The sequence below is a fragment of the Salvelinus sp. IW2-2015 genome, linkage group LG27, assembly GCF_002910315.2.
Source record: "Salvelinus sp. IW2-2015 linkage group LG27, ASM291031v2, whole genome shotgun sequence".
Taxonomy (NCBI): domain Eukaryota; kingdom Metazoa; phylum Chordata; class Actinopteri; order Salmoniformes; family Salmonidae; genus Salvelinus; species Salvelinus sp. IW2-2015.
The window spans coordinates 23,610,474-23,632,414 of NC_036867.1; the positions used below are offsets into that span (position 1 = coordinate 23,610,474).

A 21,941-nucleotide genomic window follows, 5' to 3' on the forward strand; every position below is an offset into this window, starting at 1 on the left:
TCTTGAAGGGGTTCCCACATATGTTGAGCACTTGTTGGCTGCTTTTCCTTCTCTCTGCGGTCCAACTCGTCCCAAACAATCTCAATTTGATTGAGGTCGGGGGATTGTGGAGGCCAGGTCATCTGATGCAGCACCATCACTCTTCTTCTTGGTCAAATATTCCTTACACAGCCTGGAGGTGTGTGGGGTCATTGTCCTGTTGGGAAAAAAATGATAGTCCCACTAAGCCCAAACCAGATGGGATGGCGTATCACTGCAGAATGCAGTGGTTGCCGTGCTGGTTAAGTGTGCCTTGAATTCTAAATAAATCAGTGTCACCAGCAAAGCACCCCCACAGCATAACACCTCCTCCTCCATGCTTTACGGTGGGAAATACACATGCGGAGATCATCCGCACCATGTCTCACAAAGACACGGCGGTTGGAACCCAAAATCTCCAGTTTTGACTCCAGACCAAAGGACAAATTTCCACTGGTCTAATGTCCATTGCTCGTGTTTCTTGGCCCAAGCAAGTCTCTTCTTGTTATTGGTGTCCTTTAGTAGTGTTTTCTTTGCAGCAAGTCGACCATGAAGGCCTGATTCACACAGTCTCCTCTGAACAGTTGATGTTGAGATGTGTCTGTTACTTGAACTCTGTGAAGCATTTATTTGGGCTGCAATTTCTGAGGCTGGTAACTCTAATGAACTTATCCTCTGCAGAAGAGGCAACTCTGGGTCTTCCAGTCCTGTGGCCGTCCTCATGAGAGCCAGTTTCATCATAGCGCTTGATGGTTTTTGCAACTGCACTTGAAGAAACTTTCAAAGTTCTTGAAATTTTCCGCATTGACTGACCTTCATGTCTTAAAGTGATGATGGACTTTCGTTTCTCTTTCCTTATTTGAGCTGTTCTTGCCATAATATGGACTTGGTATTTTACCAAATAGGGCTATCTTCTGTATACCACCCCTACCCTGTCTCAACACAACTGATTGGCTCAAACCCATTAACAAGGAAAGAAATTCCACAAATTAACTTTTAACAAGGCACACCTTAATTGAAGCCGGTTGAGAGAATGCCAAGAGTGTGCAAAGCTGTCATCAAGTCAAAGGGTGGCTATTTGAAGAATCTCACATATAACATATATTTTGAATGTTTAACACTGTTTTGTCTGCTACATGATTCAATATGTGTTATTTCAACGTTTTGAGGTCTTCACTATTATTCTACAATATATAAAATAAAGCAAAACCCTTGAATGAGTAGGTGTTCTAAAACTTTAGATTGGTAGTCCACATGCAGAACACAACAGTGACACTTGGCTTGGCTACCTTGAATGTGGTTCATGAGGAAATGGGTGGATTGTCTTCCTCATAGATGATAGAGATTCTGATGTCTGGTGGTGTTCATCAATTATTGTAGTTGCCTTGATCCCGTCACTAGGGGGCATAATCTTACTATACACCAGGGACTGAACAGTTCGGCTACTTCAGGTTAACTGACTGAATGTTGTCAAGTTTCTCTCTTAATGGAATGAACTACTAGTAGTAGCTCTATAGATGAGATCATGCTGGGCTGACTGAGTGGCTGACTGGGCAATAGCAGCTCTGTGTTGTTTCTATCACAGTTCTGTGAATGTATAGAGCAGTATAAATATAGGATCTATGCATGGCTCACACTCCCGTCTGTCCTTAGCACTCCCCTTGCGGCTAGTTCACCTGTCAACACTCCACATTGTGACTGCTCTGGGCTCATTGTGACCCAACGTCAGGGTAAAGAGTCCCTGTTTGACTTTACACACAAACACCATGCACATGCGGTCATGGTCACGCGCAGACACACACACACACACACACACACACACACACACACACACACACACACACACACACACACACACAGGCGCACCCATACACAAAGACAGAGGAGCAAGCATGCATGCACACACACACACACAGAGGCACACACACAGGCATACACATGCGTGTGTGCGTACACACACACACACACACACACACACAATCGCTGTCTGTGACAGTGAAAACCCTGGGGGAGGGACCACTCACTACCACTTCCTGTTGTGTGTGTGTGTGTGTGTGTGCGCACGTGCGTGCGTGCGATCATGTATATTCGTCTGGCAGAGGGAGTGATATCTTATTTCCTCTGGCTCTCTGACCCATAGCCAGTATCTCAAGTTTCTCTCTACCTTTTGGGAATAGACTGATAGAGAGAGACTGAAGTAGAGAACGAGTGGGATAGGGACAGACAGATAAGACGAGAGGAGTAGTCCAGGAAAAGAGAGGGATAACCCAGGGGATCACTCTTTTGGGATATCTAACGCTGCAATCCGTCAGCCATGAGCCGCTTCAGTACGTTTAAAGGCTACGGCAGGAGAGAGGAGGAGGATGATGATGTGTTTGTCTCTAGCCCGGGATATAAGGTGACGGACTGAAGCAGATTTAGCTATCTGACAATGTGGGATGTCTTTAGTTTGACTTAGTAGTGACATAGTAGGTGATACTTGTACTTGATATCTATCTATACTTTCAGCTTATTCTTTAAAATGTATGTTGAAAATGTTTGCCTGTTTATAAGTAAACTAAATAGGCTGTTGCTTCATAAAGTATCTTCTTGACTTTGTCTTAAATGGCCTGTTTCAGCACTGCGTAGGGGAGCTAAAAACGTCAAACAAAACTTTATTTAACTCTTATTTCATACAGTCCATCCCATTTAGCAAATGAGGGCACCTCGTTTCTCTTGGCTCTCACTGTAGTCAGTCTATTTCTGAGTGTACTGCTAAGCTTTAAGGCACTAGAAAGAAACCTCTTCTCTGTGTGTGTGTGTGTGTGTGTGTGTGTGTGTGTACTGTTAAGTACATTTCTGGAGTCGTTCCCTGCTGATGTGGACTGGATCATATAAACTCAAAATGTTGAGGAGGAGAGCAATACACTGCTTATAGGAATCACAATGATATGATAGATGCCAGTGAGCACTAAAACAATTGCCTTCTCAGGAAACACTACAGTTTGTGTTGCCAGTCATTTTGACCGTCTAACCTTTCCTTTGAGTATGGCATATCACTTTTGTCACAGATTTACATACGCTCTTCTTATCATTTATAACAGATCATGCCAATTCTCATTCTCAGTTCCCCTGCTGAGTTTAGCCATTGACAGCTGAGCTTCCATGTACAAGTTGCCTTACTTTTATCTGAGCCTTAGGGCTCTGTGATTGACACCCAGCTGTAGAAAATATAGTTGGTCCCCACACAAAAGATTCATTTTTCGATTTGTAAATGATTTTCACCGTACTTCACTAGAATCATACACAGGCATTTTGCCTTAAGAGCCGCTTTCAGTGTATTCACTCCCAGCTGCCCATGTCTTTTACCAAAGCCACAGTCAGAACACTTGATAACCATGGACAAACAACAGTGCCTTTCCTGCTGCACACACACACACACACACACACACACACACGCAAACAGACACTCACATGCACTGCAAACTTCACTCTATTCCAACACAGCTCTACAGGATATTAAATCATTATTTTGGAGTATATTACTATTATTCCAGGCCCAGCAGGAATCCCCATCTGTTTCCATGCTAGAGAATGTCTGTCTGGCTGTACTGTCTGGTGTTTTACTCAAACTGCCTCCCCCCACTGTTCTGTTGCATTTCCTCTAGAATTCCTCACCTGCCCGGCTCCGCTTGTCTTGTCTTCCATACAAAGAGAATACAGAACTAGGCAGACAGCCTATGACACTGAGAGCTATATGGTGAATCAGCAATGGCTAGGTGCAGACCTGGGTCCAAATACATAGGCCTATTCAACCCAGTATCACAGATTATTGTGAAATAGACACAAATTGCTTATTGGAAATTTGTGACAGGCACAAGAAAAATTTCTTTTTTTCGTGACCAGTACACAATTTTGTATACAGTGCATTTCAATTACAGATAAAGACAGTAGGTTACTTCAGACAGAAACGATAGGAGGGAGGGATGTTGGTTGGTCGGGGAGGATAGGTGGGTGTATAATGTGAATGTGTTCGAATCTCATCATGGATAGCTTTATCATTTTTGCTAATTAGCTACTTTGCAACTACTTAGTACTTTTGAGACACTTTGCAACTTTGCATGTTAAGTAACTCTTACCCTAACCTTAACCCTTTAACCTAACTCCTAACCCTTGAACTACTTAGCTAGCATGTTAACTACCCCTAACCTTAACCCCTAACCTTAACCTCTAGCGTAGCTAACGGTTAGCCATCTAGCTAGCATAGCTAACGTTAGCCACGACAACTTGGAATTTAAATCAAATCGAAGTTTATTTGTCACGTGCGCCGAATACAACAGTGCTTACTTACAGGCCCTAACCAACAGTGCAATTTTTAAGTAAAAAATAGGGATTAGGTGAACAATAGTAAAGAAATAAAACACAGTGAAAAATAACAGTAGCGTGGCTATATACAGTAGCGAGGCTATAAACAGGCACCGGTTAGTCGGGCTAATTGAGGTAGTATGTACATGTAGGTATGGTTAAAGTGACTGCATTTATGATAAACAGAGAGTAGCAGTAGCGTAAAAGAGGGGTTGGTGGGGACAATGCAAATAGTCTGGGTAGAAATTTGATTACCTGTTCAGGAGTCTTATGGCTTGGAGGTAAAAGCTCTGGTACCTCTTGCCATGCGGTAGTAGAGAGAACAGTCTATGACTGGGGTGACTGGTGTCTTTGACAATTTTTAGGGCCTTCCTCTGACACCGCCTGGTATAGAGGTCCTGGATGGCAGGCAGCTTAGCCCCAGTGATGTACTGGGTCGTACACACTACCCTATGTAGTGCCTTGCGGTTGGAGGCCGAGCAGTTGCCGTACCAGGCAGTGATGCAACCAGTCAGGATGCTCTCGATGTTGCAGCTGTAGCACCTTCTGAGGACCCATGCCAAATCTTTTCATTTCCTGAGGTGGAATAGGCTTTGTCGTGCCCTCTTCACCGACTGTCTTGGTGTGTTTGGACCATTCTAGTTTGTTGGTGATGTAGAGACCAAGGAACTTGAAGCTCTCAACCTGCTCCACTACAGCCCTGTCGATGAGAATGGGGGGTGTGCTCGGTCCTCCTTTTCCTGTAGTCCACAATCATCTTTCTTAGTCTTGGTTATGTTGAGGGATAGGTTGTTATTCTGGCACCACCCGGCCAGGTCTCTGACCTCCTCCCTATAGGCTGTCTCGTCGTTGTCAGTGATCAGGCCTACCACTGTTGTGTCGTCTGCAAACTTAATGATGGTGTTGGACTTGTGCCTGGCCATGCAGTCATGGGTGAACAGGGAGTACAGGAGGGGACTGAGCACGCTCCACTGTTGAGGATCAGCGTGGCAGATGTGTTGCTACCTACCCTCAACAGCTGGGGTGGCCCGTCAGGAAGTCCAGGATCCCGTTGCAGTGGGAGGTGTTTAGTCCCAGGATCCTTAGCTTAGTGATGAGCTTTGGGGGTACTATGGTGTTGAACGCTGAGCTGTAGTCAATGAATAGCATTCTCATGTAGGTGTCCCTTTTGTCCATGTTGGAAAGGGCAGTGTGGAGTCCAATAGATTGCATCATCTGGATCTGTTGGGGCGGTATGCAAATTGGAGTGGGTTTAGGGTTTCTGGGATTATGGTGTTGTGAGCCTTTCAAAGAACTTCATGACTACGGATGTGAGTGCTTCGGTTCTGTAGTCATTTAGGCAGGTAGCCTTAGTGTTCTTGGGCACAGGGACTATGATGGTCTGCTTGAAACATGTTGGTATTACAGACTCAATCAGGGACATGTTGAAAATGTCAGTGAAGACACCTGCCAGTTAGTCAGCACATGCCCGGAGCACACGTCCTGGTAATCCATCTGGCCCCGCGGCCTTGTGAATGTTGACCTGTTTAAAGGTCTTACTCACGTCTGCTGCGGAGAGTGTGATCACACAGTCGTCCGGAACAGCTGATGCTCTCGTGCATGCCTCAGTGTTGCTTGCCTCAAAGTCTGTAATAGTTTGCAAGCACTGCTACATAAGATAAGCGTCGGAGCCGGTGTAGTACGATTCAATCTTAGCCCTGTATTGGCGCTTTGCCTGTTTGATGTTTCATTGGAGGGCATCGCAGGATTTCTTATAAGCTTCCAGGTTAGAGTCTCGCACCTTGAAAGCGGCAGCTCTACCCTTTAGCTCAGTGCGATTGTTGCCTGTAATCCATGGCTTCTGGTTGGGGTATGTACGTACAGTCACTGTGGGGACGACGTCCTCGATGCACTTATTGATGAAGCCAGTGACTGATGTGGTGTACTCCTCAATGCAATCGGAAGAATCCCAGAACATGTTCCAGTCTGTGATAGCAAAACAGTCCTGTAGTTTAGCCTCTGCTTCATCTGACCACTTTTTTATAGATCGAGTCACTGGTGCTTCCTGCTTTCATTTTTGCTTGTAAGCAGGAGGATAGAATTGTGGTCAGATTTGCCAAATGGAGGGCAAGGGAGAGCTTTGTACGCGTCTCTGTGTGTGGAGTAAAGGTGATCTAGAATTMTTTTCCCCCTCTGGTTGCGCATTTAACATGTTGATAGAAATTAGGTAGAACTGATTTAAGTTTCCCTGCATTAAATTCTCCTGCCACTAGGAGTGCCGCCTCTCGGTGAGCGGTTTGCTGTTTGCTTATTTCCTTATACAGCTGACTGAGTGCGGTCTTAGTGCCAGCGTCTGTCTGTCTGGTGGTAGATAAACAGCCACGAAAAGTATAGATGAAAACTCTCTTGGCAAATAGTGTGGTCTACAGTTTATCATAAGATACTCCACTTTAGGCGAGCAAAATCTAGAGACTTCCTTCGATTTTGTGCACCAGCTGCTGTTTACAAATATGCACAGACCCCCCCCCCCGTCGTCTTACTGGAGTGTGCTGTTCTATCTTGCCGTTGCAGCGTATATCCTGCTAGCTGAATATCCATGTCATCATTCAGCCACGATTCCGTGAAACATAAGATGTGACAGTTTTTGAGGTCCCGTTGGTAAGATATTCGTCATCGTACCTCGTCTAATTTAATGTCAAATGATTGTACGTTGGCGAGTGATGTTGACGGTAATGGCAGCTTTCCCACTCACAAATGTGTTATGAAGAAAGAAAATCGTGTAATAAACATGAAATGCGTTGTGATGAAAATCGTGTACTACTTTTTCGTGTGCCTGTCACGAATTTATTTCGAATAAGTAATTTGTGTCTATTTCACAATAAGCTGTGATAGTCTGTTGGCCTATTGTATGTATTTGAGGTGTGCTTGATTTATCTTGGAGTTTGCACTTTTGGGATTATTCTATTGGTTCCATTGTGCAGTACATACTAAATCAAATGCAGCTCAAGTTTTCAGGTGGTTTTCTATCGAGGTCTAGCGACGACTTCTGTGAATACCACTTTACACAATGTTAGTTTGACCCTGGGCCCAAAACAGAGACAACAGTCTGGCTACCACTACTGTACCTCCACCTCACTATCGAACTCCAAAATCTAAATATTATTCTGCAGTGGTACATTTGGATTCTCCGTAGTCATGGAAACCAAAACTCGCTGACTGTGTTTGATGTATGGGCCAGACAGAGTGGCATGTTAAACTGTTTACAAAACCAACTCTGTTTCCCACTCACACTAAATACACTGGCATTTTGCTTTCTGCACGTTTTTTCAAAATACAGGGTCACCAGCACTGTTATGCTGTCTTTTCGTTTCTTCTTATCATTTCTTGGCATGAACTATAGCCTCATTTGTGTGTCCAATTTTTACAGTCTGAGGTAGTTAAAGTTTTGTAGCCTGGAATCCCCTGTTTCGTTATTGTTTAAACTTTTTAAATTCCAGGTTAGAACTTTTTGTAGAACTTGCTGGCTGAGAGGTTTGTTTGTCTCTACTCCGTTATCAGTAGGTACTTTGGTTTAGAGATTGACAGTTGATATCACCGCAGACTCTTGGCTACTTGAGTGATAAGACACAGAGCACTAGGAGGGTTTCCTATCTGTCTAAACACTTCCTCTTTTCAACACCCCTTCATTTCCAGTTCCTATGATCATTATCCTCTGCTTTCTCTTCTATAAATCATTCTCTCCTAATGTGAGCATTGTATTTAACCCAATTATGGGCAATCAATGTCCAATAATGCGAAATATTTCATCTTATTCTGTTTTTATTTTGAATGTGATGAAAAAGTAATGTTGATGCACAGTGTTTGTATGGATTTTGCAACAAAATAACGCATTTGACCGGCCTCAGAAAAAGGTTAGCTTGACAACAGTTGAAGTATATAGGATACCATGCAGCATCTTTTGTTCTGACACTGGGCTAGAAACAGATGGATACAGCATGTTGCAACATCCATCCTTACCACATGTGTCTGATTGCCAAAGCTACCCATCCTCCTTCTCCTTCCTGCCTTGCAGACTTACATCACTGTATCTGTGCTCTGAATCTACCCTCTCCGCTCCTTCCTCTTTCTGTACTCCATAGTTATCTCAGGGTTAACCTCTCCTTCTCTCTATTTATTCTGTATCCCTCATCTAAAACTGCCCTCTCTTTCTCCGCTCTGTAATGTACCTCCATAGTTCTCCATAAATGTAACCTCTCTGGTCAGTGGATGCTGGCCATGCTACTCTGTTAGTTTTTCACAAGAGACTAACCTCTCCCCTCTCTCCCCCCTCTCCAGACGACGTCTCCGATAGTGCAAGGCCGGCCCGAGTCCCCTATCTACACCAACCTCCAGGAGCTGAAGATCTCCCAGTCCAGCCTGCCCCCCCTCCCCTCCGGCACCCCACTGRACATCCTTGGGGACTGGGAGACCCACAAGGACCTCACCGGTAGACACTTCTACTATAACAGAGCCACCGGGGAGCGCACGTGGAAACCGCCCCGTGCACGGGATGCTAGTGGCAGTACCAGTAGTAGTCGAGGAGACCCCCATGGTATGGGAGAGATGGAGGTAGGTAACACACCCCCTGTGCACTCCAACAAAACAGCTCCATATTCCATTGACCGTCATGTTGTAGATACAGTCTGAGCAGAAGCTGAGCTGTAAGTAAAGTAAAGATAGTTTGGTTTGGATCCAACTGAGAAAGTTTAACCCAGCATGTTGACCCCTGCCACTGATTTACAGTCTACCTAATCTATCTGTATCCTAATGTGACAACATCTGGGTCGTTCCACGCAATGGGTACCTTTTGTACATGCAAACTTTTAAGAAATTAACTTTAAAATAACATTCAATTGCATGGAGGATATGTTTAGCCTATGGAAAAACACCTTTTCCCCATCTCAGGCAATAAAATCTTGTGAACTAAGAGCATTTTATCTGCACTTGTACCACACTGTCTGTCAACCCTGTTACGGACACTTACTGTATGTAACCTAATTATTATTTAAAAGGATGAGATAAATCCAAAATTTTCTCATTGAGCAAGTATCCTTTGTTCAGTAAACTCATACAGTATAATATCAAACTGATGAAGTTACGAACAGGGTTGATGCTAACAGAGTTGAGGTTTTAGGTGAAGATCGAACATTACTCCTCATGTGGTGAAGCGCATGTCATCCCCTGGTGTTCATGAAATTAAGAATTATACATATGTTCCACACATAATGAAAGTTCAATCAAATAAAAATGTTTATAACATTAATTGAGCAAACAGGGTTGACATGTTGAGCTCGACCACATCAGTCAAAGATGATAAAACAATTATAAATTACAGTGCCTTCAGAAAGAGACTTGTTCCACCATTTGTTGTGTTACAAGGTGGGATTAAAATGGATTTAATTGTAKGTTTTTGTCAATGATCTACACAATAAAAATCTAAACATTTGTAAAAAATAAAATAAAATAAATAAAAAAACATCTTCATTACATAAGTATTTCACCCGCTGAGTCAATACATGTTAGAATCACCTTTGGCATCGATTACAGCTGTGAGTCTTTCTGGGTAGGTCTCTAAGAGCTTTGCACACCTGGATTGTACAATATTTGCATATTATTCTTTTTAAAGTTCTTCAAGCTCTTTCAAGTTGGTTGTTGATCATTCCCAGACAGCCATTTTCAGGTCTTGCTAACAGATTTATTTAGGCAGATTAAAGTCAAAACTGTAACTAGGCCACTCAGGAACATTCTATGTCATCTTGGTAAGCAACTCCAGTGTATATTTGGCCTTGTGTTTTAGGTTATAGTCCTGCTGAAAGGTGAATTTGTCTCCTAGTGTCTGGTGGAAAGCAGACTGAACCAGATTCTCCTCTAGGATTTTGCCTGTGCTCAGCTCTATTGTTTCGTTTTATCCCAAGAAAAACTCCCTAGTCCTTGCCGATGACAAGCATACCTTTAACATGATGCAGCCACCACCATTATTGAAAATATGAAAAGTGGTTCTCAGTGATATGTTAGGGGGAAATCCAACAAAACACAACGCTTTGTGTTCAGGACAAAGTTAATTTCTTTGCCACATTTTTTGCAGATGTACTTTTTTTGCTTTTTTACACTTTAATTTAGGTAAGTATTGTGGAGTAACTACTATGTTGTTGATCCATCATCAGTTTTCTTCTATCACAGTCATTAAACTCTGTAACTGTTTTAAAGTCACCATTGGCCTCATGGTGAAATCCCTGAGCTGTTTCCTTCCTCTCCGGCAACTGAGTTAGGAAGGATGCCTGTATCTTTGTAGTGAATGGGTGTATTGATACACCATTGATACACCAAGTGTAATTAATAACTTCACCATGCTCAAAGGGATATTCAATGTCTGCTTCTTTTTTTAACCTTCTACCAATAGGTGCCCTTCTTTGCAAGGCATTGAAAAACCTCCCTGGTCTTTGTYTTTGAATCTGTGTTTGAAATTCACTGCTCAACTGAGGGACCTTACAGATAATTGTATGTGTGGGGTACAGAGATGAGGTAGTCATTCAAAAATAATTGTAAACACTATTATTGCATACATAGTGAGTCCATGGAATTTATTTTGTAACTTTTTATTAAAATCTTGAATCCTGAACTTATTTAAGCTTGCCATAAAACATGATTCCACTTTGACATTATGGGGTATTGTGTGTAGGCCAGTGTCACAAAATCTCAATTTCATTTCAGGCTGTAACTCAACAAAATGTGGCAAAAGTCGAGGGGTGTAAATACTTTCTGAAGGCACTGTACTGTAGGCCAAAAAGACAGAGAAGACTTAATTCCTTTTCCACCATGCTGTTCAGAAGACCCAAACGATGTCACCTGCTGTGAATAATTTAACTTGGTGTAATGGTCCATTATCTTAAAGGGGTAAGTTGTTTGCCTAACAGGGTTGGCTTTAAAATGATGGACAGACGTAAGTGCATCACTAATCACATCAATATAAGTAATCATCTTCAGTAATGACTAGGCTTTTACAATAATGGTGAAACTTGGAGAAATTTGGATTAAGTGGGTTGAAATCTCCCTAGAATTTACAAAAGGTTGACAGGGACATGTCAAAATGCTAAATTTTGGCACTTTAGCAAACCTTTATTCATATAAAAATTCTGATTTACTGAATTCTCCATATGGTCTATATTAGAGTGCACTTCATTTAATAACAGGCTTTTAAAATTCAATATGAAAACAAACCAACTGCTCTGAAAGGTGGCTGTGGGTCCCGGGTTCAGGTGTTGAGGGTCAAGGTAGTGGTCTGGTCATTGGTCTGGTCTGGCCCAGTGGTAGTCCAGATCCTATTACATCTCTCTCCCTGTGTTTCTGTAACAGGTGAGAGTGTGACTGTGTTAAATGAAACCAGGCCAGGACTGAAGTAGGTTTCAGGCTGTAGCTGTACTATATTTAAGTACCAGTTAGACCAAATATTTATGATTCATCAGATGTAATGCCACGGCTGACTGAAGCAAAGAGGGTGTACGTCCCAAATGGCACCCTATTCCTTATATATAGTGCACGACTTTTGACCAGGGCCGTTTTAAAAGTAGTGCACTAAATAGGGAATAGGATGCCATTTGAAACGCATCCTGTATCTACTCTGCATGGCAGTAGTTACGTCTTTACTACCATGGGAAGCATTAAGTACTGTATTTGTAGAGGCATATAGAGGAATAGTCGATTTCCATATAACTGTAAAAGTTGTGTTGTGGTAACTGAGGGCAGGGAGGAAACAAGTTGATGTTATTTTGATGAATGGAAATATTTCCTGGTCAGGTAGTAAAATGAGACCGAAGTCCGTAAGAGTGTCCTTAGTTTGGATTTCATGAAGTGTTAGTGCTACAACACTGCCCCCATGAGGTGGTTGTGTATTGCAACCAGGGAGGAACTATCAGATTGAGGACTTTGTTTCCAACTTGCCACATGAAATGCTGGGAAATAAACACAAATATCCATAGTTGACCAATTACTCCTTTTCCTGGGAAGGCATTTTCCTTTTTCAATTAAGGTTGTTATTATAGATACTTGGCCACTCTACAGCTGCATCATTGATCATTCACTACTTACTATTCTAAAGGCAAAACGAGCAATTGAGCGTCGGGCCAGTAACCGGAAGGTTGCTGGATTGAATCCCAGAGCTGACAAGGTAAAAATAGGTCGTTCTGCCCCTGAGCAATGCAGTTAACCCACTGTTCCCCGGGGGGCCGAAGACATGGATGATTAAGGCAGCCCCCCGCACCTCTCTGATTCAGAGGGGTTGGGTTAAATGCGGAAGACACATTTCAGTTGCATACATTGTTGGACAACTGACTAGGTATCCCCCCCCTCCTTTCAATCAATCCATCGATCTAAATATGACTCTGAAAAAACCTCTCTGCTCTCCCAAAATCACAATGGTCTCTTTCTCTCTCTTTCTCACCCTTTTCTCCCCCCTCCCTGCTGCCCCCCCCCCCCCCCCCATGCAGCCCCTGTCTTCCGAGGAGAACTGTCACAGCAGCACATACTCCAGTCAGTCAGACAGTCAGTCTGGATCTCCCCCTAGAGGCTGGTCAGAGGAACTGGATGAACACGGACACACCCTCTATGTCTGTGAACACACTCATGAGAAGGTACTGGGGCTCTCCTCTCCTCCTTTTGGTTTCACTCTCTCCATTTCTCTGTCACTCCTTCCAAGGCTAAGGTTGTTATCATGGGTTAATGGGGGAGGGTATTTGGTATTTATAAGGATCCCCATTAGCTGCTGCAAAAGCATCAGCTACTCTTCCTGAGGTCCACATGAAACATGACGTAATACATAGTACAGGACATTATTAGTCAAGGACTGAAATGCATACATTTAAAACATCACACATAGCCTACATATCAGTACATACACACAATCTAAGTCTAATATATAGTACAGTGCAAATTACAATAGAAGTTATACAGTACCAGTCAAAAGTTTGGACACACCTACTCATTCCAGAGTGTTCTTTATTTTATACATTGTAGTGTATAGTGAAGACATCAAAACTATTAAATAACACAAATGGAATGTGGTAACCAAAAAAGTGTTAAACAAATCAAAATATAAATTTGAAGTTGGAGGTTTACATACACCTTAGCCAAATACATTTCAAACTCAGTTTTTCACAATTCCTGACATTTAATCCTAGTAAGAATTCCCTAAAATAAAATAAATAAATACAATATTTCAGCTTTTATTTCTTTCATCACATTCCCAGCGTATTTGGTAGCATTGCCTTTAAATTGTTTAACCTTCCACAAGCTTCCCACAATAAGTTGCTTGAATTTTGGCCCATTCCCATTCCTCCTGACAGAGCTGGTGTAACGGAGTCAGGTTTGTAGGCCTCCTTGCACGCACACGCTTTTTCAGTTCTGCCCACAAATGTTCTATAGGATTGAGGTCAGGGCTTTGTGATGGCCACGCCAATAGCTTGACAATGTTGTCCTTATTAAGCCATTTTGCCACAACTTTGGAAGTATGCTTGGGGTCATTGTCCATTTGGAAGACCCATTTGCGACCAAGCTTTAACTTCTTGACTGATGTCTTAAGATGTTGCTTCAATATATACACATAATTTTCCTGCCTCATGATGCCATCTATTTTGTGAAGTGCACCAGAAACCCCACAACATGATGCTGCCACCCCCGTGCTTCACGGTTGGGATGGTGTTCTTCGGCTTGCTAGCCTCCCACTTTTTCATCCTAACATAACAATGGTCAATATGGCCAAATAGTTCAATTTTTGTTTCATCAGACCAGAGGACATTTCTTCAAAAAGTACAGTTTTTGTCCCCATGTGCAGTTGCAAACCGTAGTCTGGCTTTTTTATGGTGGTTTTGGAGCAGTGGCTTCTTCCTTGCTGAGCGGCCTTTCAGGTTATGTTGATATGGGACTCGTGGATATAGATACTGTGGATATAGATACTTTTGTACCCGTTTCCTCCAGCATCTTCACAAGTTCCTTTGCTTTTGTTCTGGGATTGATTTGCACTTTTCACACCAAAGTACGTTCATCTCTAGGAGACAGAACACGTCTCCTTCCTGATTGGTATGACGGCTGCGTGGTCCCATGGTGTTTATACTTGCATACTATTGTTTGTACAGATGAACGTGGTGTCTTCAGGCATTTGGAAATTACTCCCAAGGATGAACCAGACTTGTGGAGGTCTACAATTTCTTTTTCTGAGGTCTTGGCTGATTTCTTTTGATTTTCTCATGATGTCAAGCAAATAGGCACTGGGTTGGAGGTAGGCCTTGAAATGCATCCACAGGTACACCTCAAATTGACTCAAATGATGTCAATTAGCCTATCAGAAGCTTCTAAAGCCATGACATAATTTTCTGGAATTTTCCAAGCTGTTTAAAGGCACAGTCAACTTAGTGTATGTAAACTTCTGACCCACTGGAATTGTGATACAGTGAATTATAAGTGAAATAATCTGTCTGTAAACAATTGTTGGAAAAAGTACTTGTCATGCACAAAGTAGATGTCCTAACCGACTTGCCAAAACTATAGTTTGTTAACAAGAAATGTGTGGAGTGGTTGAAAAACGAGTTTTAATGACTCCAACCTAAGTGTATGTAAACTTCCGACTTGAACTGTGTTATTTTTGAGATTATTCAAAGTAGCCACCCTTTGCCTTAATGACAGCTTTGCACACTCTTGTCATTCTCTCAACCAGCTTCATGAGGTAGTCACCTGTGTTAGCAGTTGATGTTATTTTTCAATAACACAGACCCCAAAGCAAATCAGGGGGATAAAAATAGGTTTATTCGAAGAGAACAAATCATAGATGTTATGCTGGAACGTAGATGTTCATTCTTCCCTGTCCTCAGTGATTCTCCACAGAACAAAATGACAYGATGTAATTTATAACCCTCAAACCTAGCCTGTGGTTGACCAATTACAATTTCTTGCAGTAAAATTGTGCCAATGGCCAAATAACAAGTATCCTGTTTTTGGATAGATGATTCAGACCAATGAGATCTTGCCACACAAGGACTGAAACTCCTACACAGATTCTAACCAGATGTTGAACTGAAAAACCACAATTTCCATTGATTGTTAATTCCCTATTGACCTGTCGTCCTCTGCGTTGTGTATTATCTTAAAATATTCTTACACCTGGAATGCATTTCAATTAACAGATGTGCCTTGTTCATTTGTGGAATTTCTGTCCTTTAATACTGTTTGAGCAAAATCAGGTTGTGTTGTGACATGGTAGGGCAATCTTCTGTATACCCCCTATCTGGTAAAAGACCAAGTCCATATTATAGCAAGAACAGCTCAAATAAGTAATGACAGTCAATCCAGAAAATTGAAAGAACTTTGAACATTTTCAAGTGCAGTCGCAAAAACCATCAAGCGCTATGATGAAATTGGCTCTCATGAGGACTGCCACAGGAAAGGAAGACCCAGAGATACGTTCATTAGAGTTAACTGCAACTCAGATTGCAGCCCAAATAAATGCTTCATACAGTTCAGGTAACATACACATCTCAACATCAACTGTTCAGAGGAGACCTTTTGATTCAGGTCTTCATGGTCAAATTGTATTTTGTTTTTATTTAACCAGGCAAGTCAGTTAAGAACAAATTCTTATTTACAATGACGGCCTACCCCGGCCATACCCGGATGACGCTGGGCCAATTGTGCGCCACCCTATGGGACTCCCAATCACGGCAGGATATGATGCAGCTTGGATTCGAACCAGGTACCTCTTGCACTGAGATGCAGTGSCATAGACCATTGCGCCACTCGGGAGCCCGAATTTCTGCAAAGAAACCAATACTAAAAGACATCAATAAGAAGAAGAGACTTGCTTGGGCCAAGAAACTTGAGCAATGGACATTACACCAGTGGAAATCTGTCCTTTGGTCTGAGTCCAAATGTAAGATTTTTGGTTCCAACCTCTGTATCTTTGTGAGACGCAGAGTAGGTGAACGGATGATCTGCGCATGTGTGGTTCCCACCGTGAAGCATGAATTCAAGGCACACTTAACCATCATGGCTACCACAGCATTCTTCAGCGATACACCATCCCATCTGGTTTGGGTTTAGTGGGACTATAAWTTGTTTTTCAACAGGACAATGACCCATAACACACCTCCAGGCTGTGTAAGGGCTATTCGACCAAGGAGAGTGATGYAGTGCTGCGTCAGATGACCTGGCCTCCACACTCACCCGACCTCAACCCAATTGAGGTGGTTTGGGATYAGTTGGACCGCAGAGTGAAGGAAAAGCAGCCAACAAGTCCTCAGCATATGTGGGAACTCCTTCAAGACTACATTCCTCATGAAGCTGGTTGAGAGAATTTCAAGAGTGTGCAAAGCTGTCATCAAGGCAAAGGGTGGCTACTTTGAAAAATCTAAAATGTATTTTGATTTGTTGAACACTTTTTTGGTTACTACATGATTCCATATGTTATTTCATAATTTTGATGTCTTCACTATTATTCTACAATGTAAAAATAAAGAAAAACCCTTGAATGAGTAGGTGTGTCCAAACTTTTGACTGGTACTATATATAATTGTTGTCTCTTCACAGTCCGCTTTGTGTGGTGTTCTTTTATCATTTAAAAAAAATCTGGTTTTATTGCGAGCTTGAGTTATTTGGTGTTGCAGAGAGCTCCATGTCATTTTGGCTCTATTTAATACTGTGCGTTATCCCACACATACCAATGGGAGGACTGACTGTGGGGATGTTGGGTTGTTTTCTCCTACTTGACCGAGAGAACATTTCTTTACTACTTTATTTGAAACTTTCTACCATCTATAATCKATTTTCCGGTCATCATTGCTCTGTATTTTACGGTGTATTATTGTCCATGTGAGTTTGTGATACTGTGTTCAGTGCTCATTAGAGTTTGTGTTTGCAGTGGATAAAGCACGTGGACAAGCAGGGGAGGCCGTACTACTACAGCTCAGACGGCTCCAGGTCTGAATGGGAACTACCCAAAGTAAGTCAACACATTTTAATGTCTTTCATTTATTTGTATGGGCCAATTCCTAACTTCCACATACATTGAATCATTGACATCAATGCATGACTAAGATTTTTTTTTACTCAAGTGTAAGTGAGGATTCGTCCTAGAATTACTTCTACTAGAGATCATCCAATTGGGGAGAATCTCAATTGCATACTCCTCACGTCCTTTCTCCTCGCCTCCTTCTCAAAACCCATTGGAGGAGAAGGTCAGAGGGGAGGGACCTCTGGCTTTCTCATTGGATGGGTTTTGAGAAAGAGGTGAGGAGAGAGGACGCTAGGACTATGCAATTGAGATTCTTCCTTGATTTTGGTTTTGCCTCGTATGACACCACTACCTTGTAGCACACTTCTTGGTGCGTCAGTCTATTTCCTCCTCTGCGATCTAATCATCCGTCTTTGTCTTTTCACCTTAACTGGTCTGGAGTTTGTGCCCTAATGGACCTGAAAGTGACTTAGTGGCTAGTTTCTATACTGTAATCTTGTTGGTTAAGCGGAGATCAGACGGGTAGAGAATAGGCATTAGCTTTCATTTGGCTGGCCAACCGGCGGGCTGAGTGGACACACGCAGGGATGCAGGCAGACATACACGTAGATAGGCTTGGTGTGGTGGTATCCTTTAGCAACCCTGGAAGAAGACACCAGTGGGGGGCTCCTTCTCTCTGAAAGGGGTCCTACTGATGGGTGACTGATGATACGCTGGGCCATCAGAGGAGCGGTATGAATAAGAGATACTGGATACATGCCAAGCCACGCCTCTTCTAGGACCTTTACTCTGTTGGTGTTGTTATCAGTGGATAACGAGTTAAACCTGGACCTCTTTCTGTCCCCCTCGCCCACCCTCTTTCTCTCTCCCCTCCTCTGACTTTCTTCACTGCCCTCCCCTTCGCTCTCTTTTCCTCACTCCCTTTCTCTCACCCTCCCTCTCACACCCTTGCTCCCTCCCTCCCTCCATCCAGTACAATGTGTCCCCTCAGCCAGGTGATCCCCCCAAGAGTCGTAGCCTGGAGAGGAAACAGTCAGACCCCATTGTCCTGACCAAGTGGAGACACAGCACCTACGTACTAGACCTCAACGACAAGGTACTGTAAGACCACATGCTCTGTCTTGTCTGTGTGTATCCTACATTCCAGTTATATCGGCAACTCTGTTTACATGCAGGCAGTGTTTACTCCTGTCAACACTAGGGTTCGGGTCAATTCCATTTTAATTTAGTCAATTACAGAAGTAAACTGAAATTCCAATGCTTTTCAATTAATTGACCGAATTGAATGTAACTGACACCATCCCAGGTTGTCACCAGTTACAACTTGTTTTGATGCTGTAAATAAGTTTGACGCTGCTCTGTAAGAGTGTTCTTGAACCCTATCTTAGCCATCTGGTCAGTAGTTTGTCTGGTCAGCACAACAGGTGGTCAGTCTGGCCAGTATGTTGTCCCTTTGCATGCTCTTGGCCTTGCTTGGGTCTCAGTGAGTTATATTAATTCTGTGTGGGCGTGAAGAGGATAAGAGTCATACGAGGTAATCCACTAGCTACTCCTCTCATWGACAAATCCCTGTCACACGCGATGTGGGCTAAACCATGCGTTTAAAGCATTGTCTTTGGGACTAGTCCGTTGATTCAATTGTACCTGGATAAGTGAATCAGATGCAGCCTTAGTATTTGAACTTATTTCTGTTACAGTTCTCTTTTTWAAAAACTCAGGCACTTTGGCTCTGGCCATCACATGGGGAGAGTTTGTCACTCTCTTTTCCGGAGTAAAGTCAGTATCCCCCGCTCTCACGCCTCCCCCCTTACCCCGCCTCCACCAATCCAGAGCGTAAACGATCAGATACCTACCCATTGCTGATTTAAACCAGAAATGCAGAGTATGAGGTTCTCACAAAATTAAATTTCCCTTACTCAATCAAATGTGCTCTGTTGTTCGCTGTCTGTGTGTGTCAAACCAAATTTTTTAGAGAATACCTTGGCCTATTATCTGAAAGTGCAACAAAGCCTTTAAACGAACACACCTCTTTTTAGTTATTAGTTGACATGACCACTTCACAATAACCTACAGTAGTTGTATTGGCAATTTGAAGTCAGATACCCCGCCTTAAGTACCCAAGTACTATGAAGGATTTCTGCTCCAGATCCTTGATTAATTTTCTCTTCCTGACTTAACTAACCATAAATCTAACCATAATCTTCCGCTTATCTTCTCTAGTTTCCATCATCATCATGTTGACCTTGTTCTTTATCATTGTGTCTGTATCATTGTGTAGGAGTGTGGGCCTACAGTCCCCAAGCCGAGTTCTCCTGACTTTGACTCCTGCCCCTCATCTCCCAAGCACCCCTCAATCGTCAGTATTCCCAAGCTTTCGCTCCACAACATGCAACATCCATCGCCTCTCCCACTATGCATTGCTTTTACCCATCATCCTCTATCCTCTGCATCTCTCTTTCTTTCTCTCCTGCATGTGTCCTTTCTGTTTCTCCTYTCTGCTACCATAGCCAATGTCCATTCTACTGTCCAATAGTTTAGTTTATGGTGAATGTTTCTCTGTTAGGGTAATGTCGTTCACCTTGTGGGACCACTGATCACAGACTGTTTGAATCAGTAGTTTGTGTCTGTGTCATACCACTCTCTACTGCCGGTAGAAGGAACGACGTCTGTCACCCCTTTCCCTACCCCATTTCCTCTAGCACTTTTTGTGTGTGCGAGTACATACACTGAATGTGCAAAACATTAGGAACACCCACTCTTTCCATGACAGACTGACCAGGTGTCCTTTATTGATGTCACTTGTTAAATCCACTTCAATCAGTGTAGATGAAGGGTAGGAGACAGGTTAAAGACAATTGAGACATGGATTGTGTATGTGTGCCATTCAGAGGGTGAATGGGCAAGACAAAAGATTGAAGTGCCTTTTGAATTGGGTATGGTAGTAGGTGCCAGGTGCACCGGTTTGAGTGTGCCAAGAACGGCAACGCAGCTGGGTTTTTCACGCTCAACAGTTTTCCTTGTGTATCAAGAGTGGTCCACTACCTAAAGGACATCCAGCTAACTTGACACAACTGTGGAACGCTATCGACACCTTGTAGAGTCCATGCCCCAACGAATTGAGGATGTTCTGATGACAAAAGGGGCTGTAACTCAATATGAGGAAGGTGTTCCTAATGTTTTGTACACTCAGTGTATGTTTGTGTTAGTGTGTGCTCAAGGCACGAGCCTTATTATATTGTTATTCTTTTTCTGTATCTCACCCGCCGCTGGCTGTTTTCCCTCTCCCCTGCTGTGTGTGTGTGTGTGTGTGTGTGTGTGTGTGTGTGTGTGTGTGTGTGTGTGTGTGTGTGTGTGTGTGTGTGTGTGCGCACTGCAAAAACTGAAATGCAAGTAAGCCTAAAAAAATATCTTATATTGAGTGATAATTCACTTAAGATTATTATTATTATAATTTGTATGTATGTGTGTGTGTATATATGTCTTTTTTTTAAACCAAGCTAAATTATGTAACGTCATTGGCAGATATTGGCAGATTTGGGCTCCCGGGTGGCGCAGCGGTATAAGACACTGCATCTCAGTGCAAGAGGTGTCACAAGCCTGGTTCGAATCCAGGCTGTATCACATCCGGCCGTGATTGAGCGGCACTCAATTGACCCAGCGTTGTCTGGGTTTGGCCGGGGTAGGCCGTCATTGTAAACAAGAGTTTGTTCATAAGTTCTTACTGACTTGCCTAGTTAAATAAATAAAAATCTATATGTATTTACCTACAAAAAATCTTAATACGTTTATTTTATTCTTATTTCAAGATATTTTACCTTAAGATGACAAATATCTTGAAATAAGATAAATTACTTTTATTAAATATTTGTTATGTTAAAATAAGCAAAATGATCTGCCAATGACATTAGATAAATTAGCTTGGTACGAAAAAACAAAATTAAGTGAATTAATATAAAATACGATATTTAGACTTGCTTAGATTTCACCTTTTTTTGCAGTATGTGTGTGGTGTGTTTGTACTACCTGGGTCTGACTGTGTTTGTCTCCTGTCTATTTCTCTCCACAGCCCTCTGAGAAGTGTGGAGTCCTCAACGTCACCAAAATAACTGAGAATGGCAAAAAAGTCAGGTAGAGAAGATACATTATAAAGATCTTGTAGATTAGATTAGAAAATGTTATCATTCTCTTATGAGGAAATTGGAGGATAATACAGAATCATACAAACAAAACAATAAATATATWTTTTTTTTATTGATTCTTTGTTGAAATAATGGACAGACTGATGGTTGATAAATGGTTGTGTTGGGACGTGGTTGATAAATAGTTGTGTTCTGACTTGGTTGATGGTTAATAAAGGGCTGTGTTGTGAAGTAGTTGATGCTTGATAAATGGTTGTGTTGTGAAATGGTTCAAACAGAAAGAACTGGACGTCGTCGTGGACGGTGCTACAGGGCTCCTCGCTGCTCTTCACTAAAGGACAGGGGAGTGGGACCAGCTGGGTACGTACTAAGAACCATCTTGGGTGACAGAATGTGGCAGAGTTTGTACAGTTGAAGTACATTTTTGG

At 42.5% G+C, this 21,941-nt stretch overlaps 1 protein-coding gene across 5 annotated transcripts in view; it reads left to right on the forward strand.

Moving 5' to 3' along the window:
* The window catches only part of LOC111953670 (rho GTPase-activating protein 12-like), an 85,958-nt gene that overhangs the window by 51,431 nt on the left and 12,586 nt on the right, over window positions 1–21,941 (forward strand). For 3 of the 5 annotated variants that reach the window (XM_070435458.1, XM_023973092.2, XM_023973094.2), the window contains exons 3-9: window positions 8,677–8,949; window positions 12,864–13,007; window positions 17,282–17,362; window positions 18,348–18,470; window positions 19,653–19,730; window positions 21,441–21,502; window positions 21,792–21,873. In XM_070435458.1, coding sequence (XP_070291559.1) covers window positions 8,677–8,949; window positions 12,864–13,007; window positions 17,282–17,362; window positions 18,348–18,470; window positions 19,653–19,730; window positions 21,441–21,502; window positions 21,792–21,873 — 843 coding nt within the window. The remainder of the gene's footprint in view (window positions 1–8,676; window positions 8,950–12,863; window positions 13,008–17,281; window positions 17,363–18,347; window positions 18,471–19,652; window positions 19,731–21,440; window positions 21,503–21,791; window positions 21,874–21,941) is intronic. The other 2 variants (XM_023973093.2, XM_070435459.1) reach the window with 1 other exon arrangement.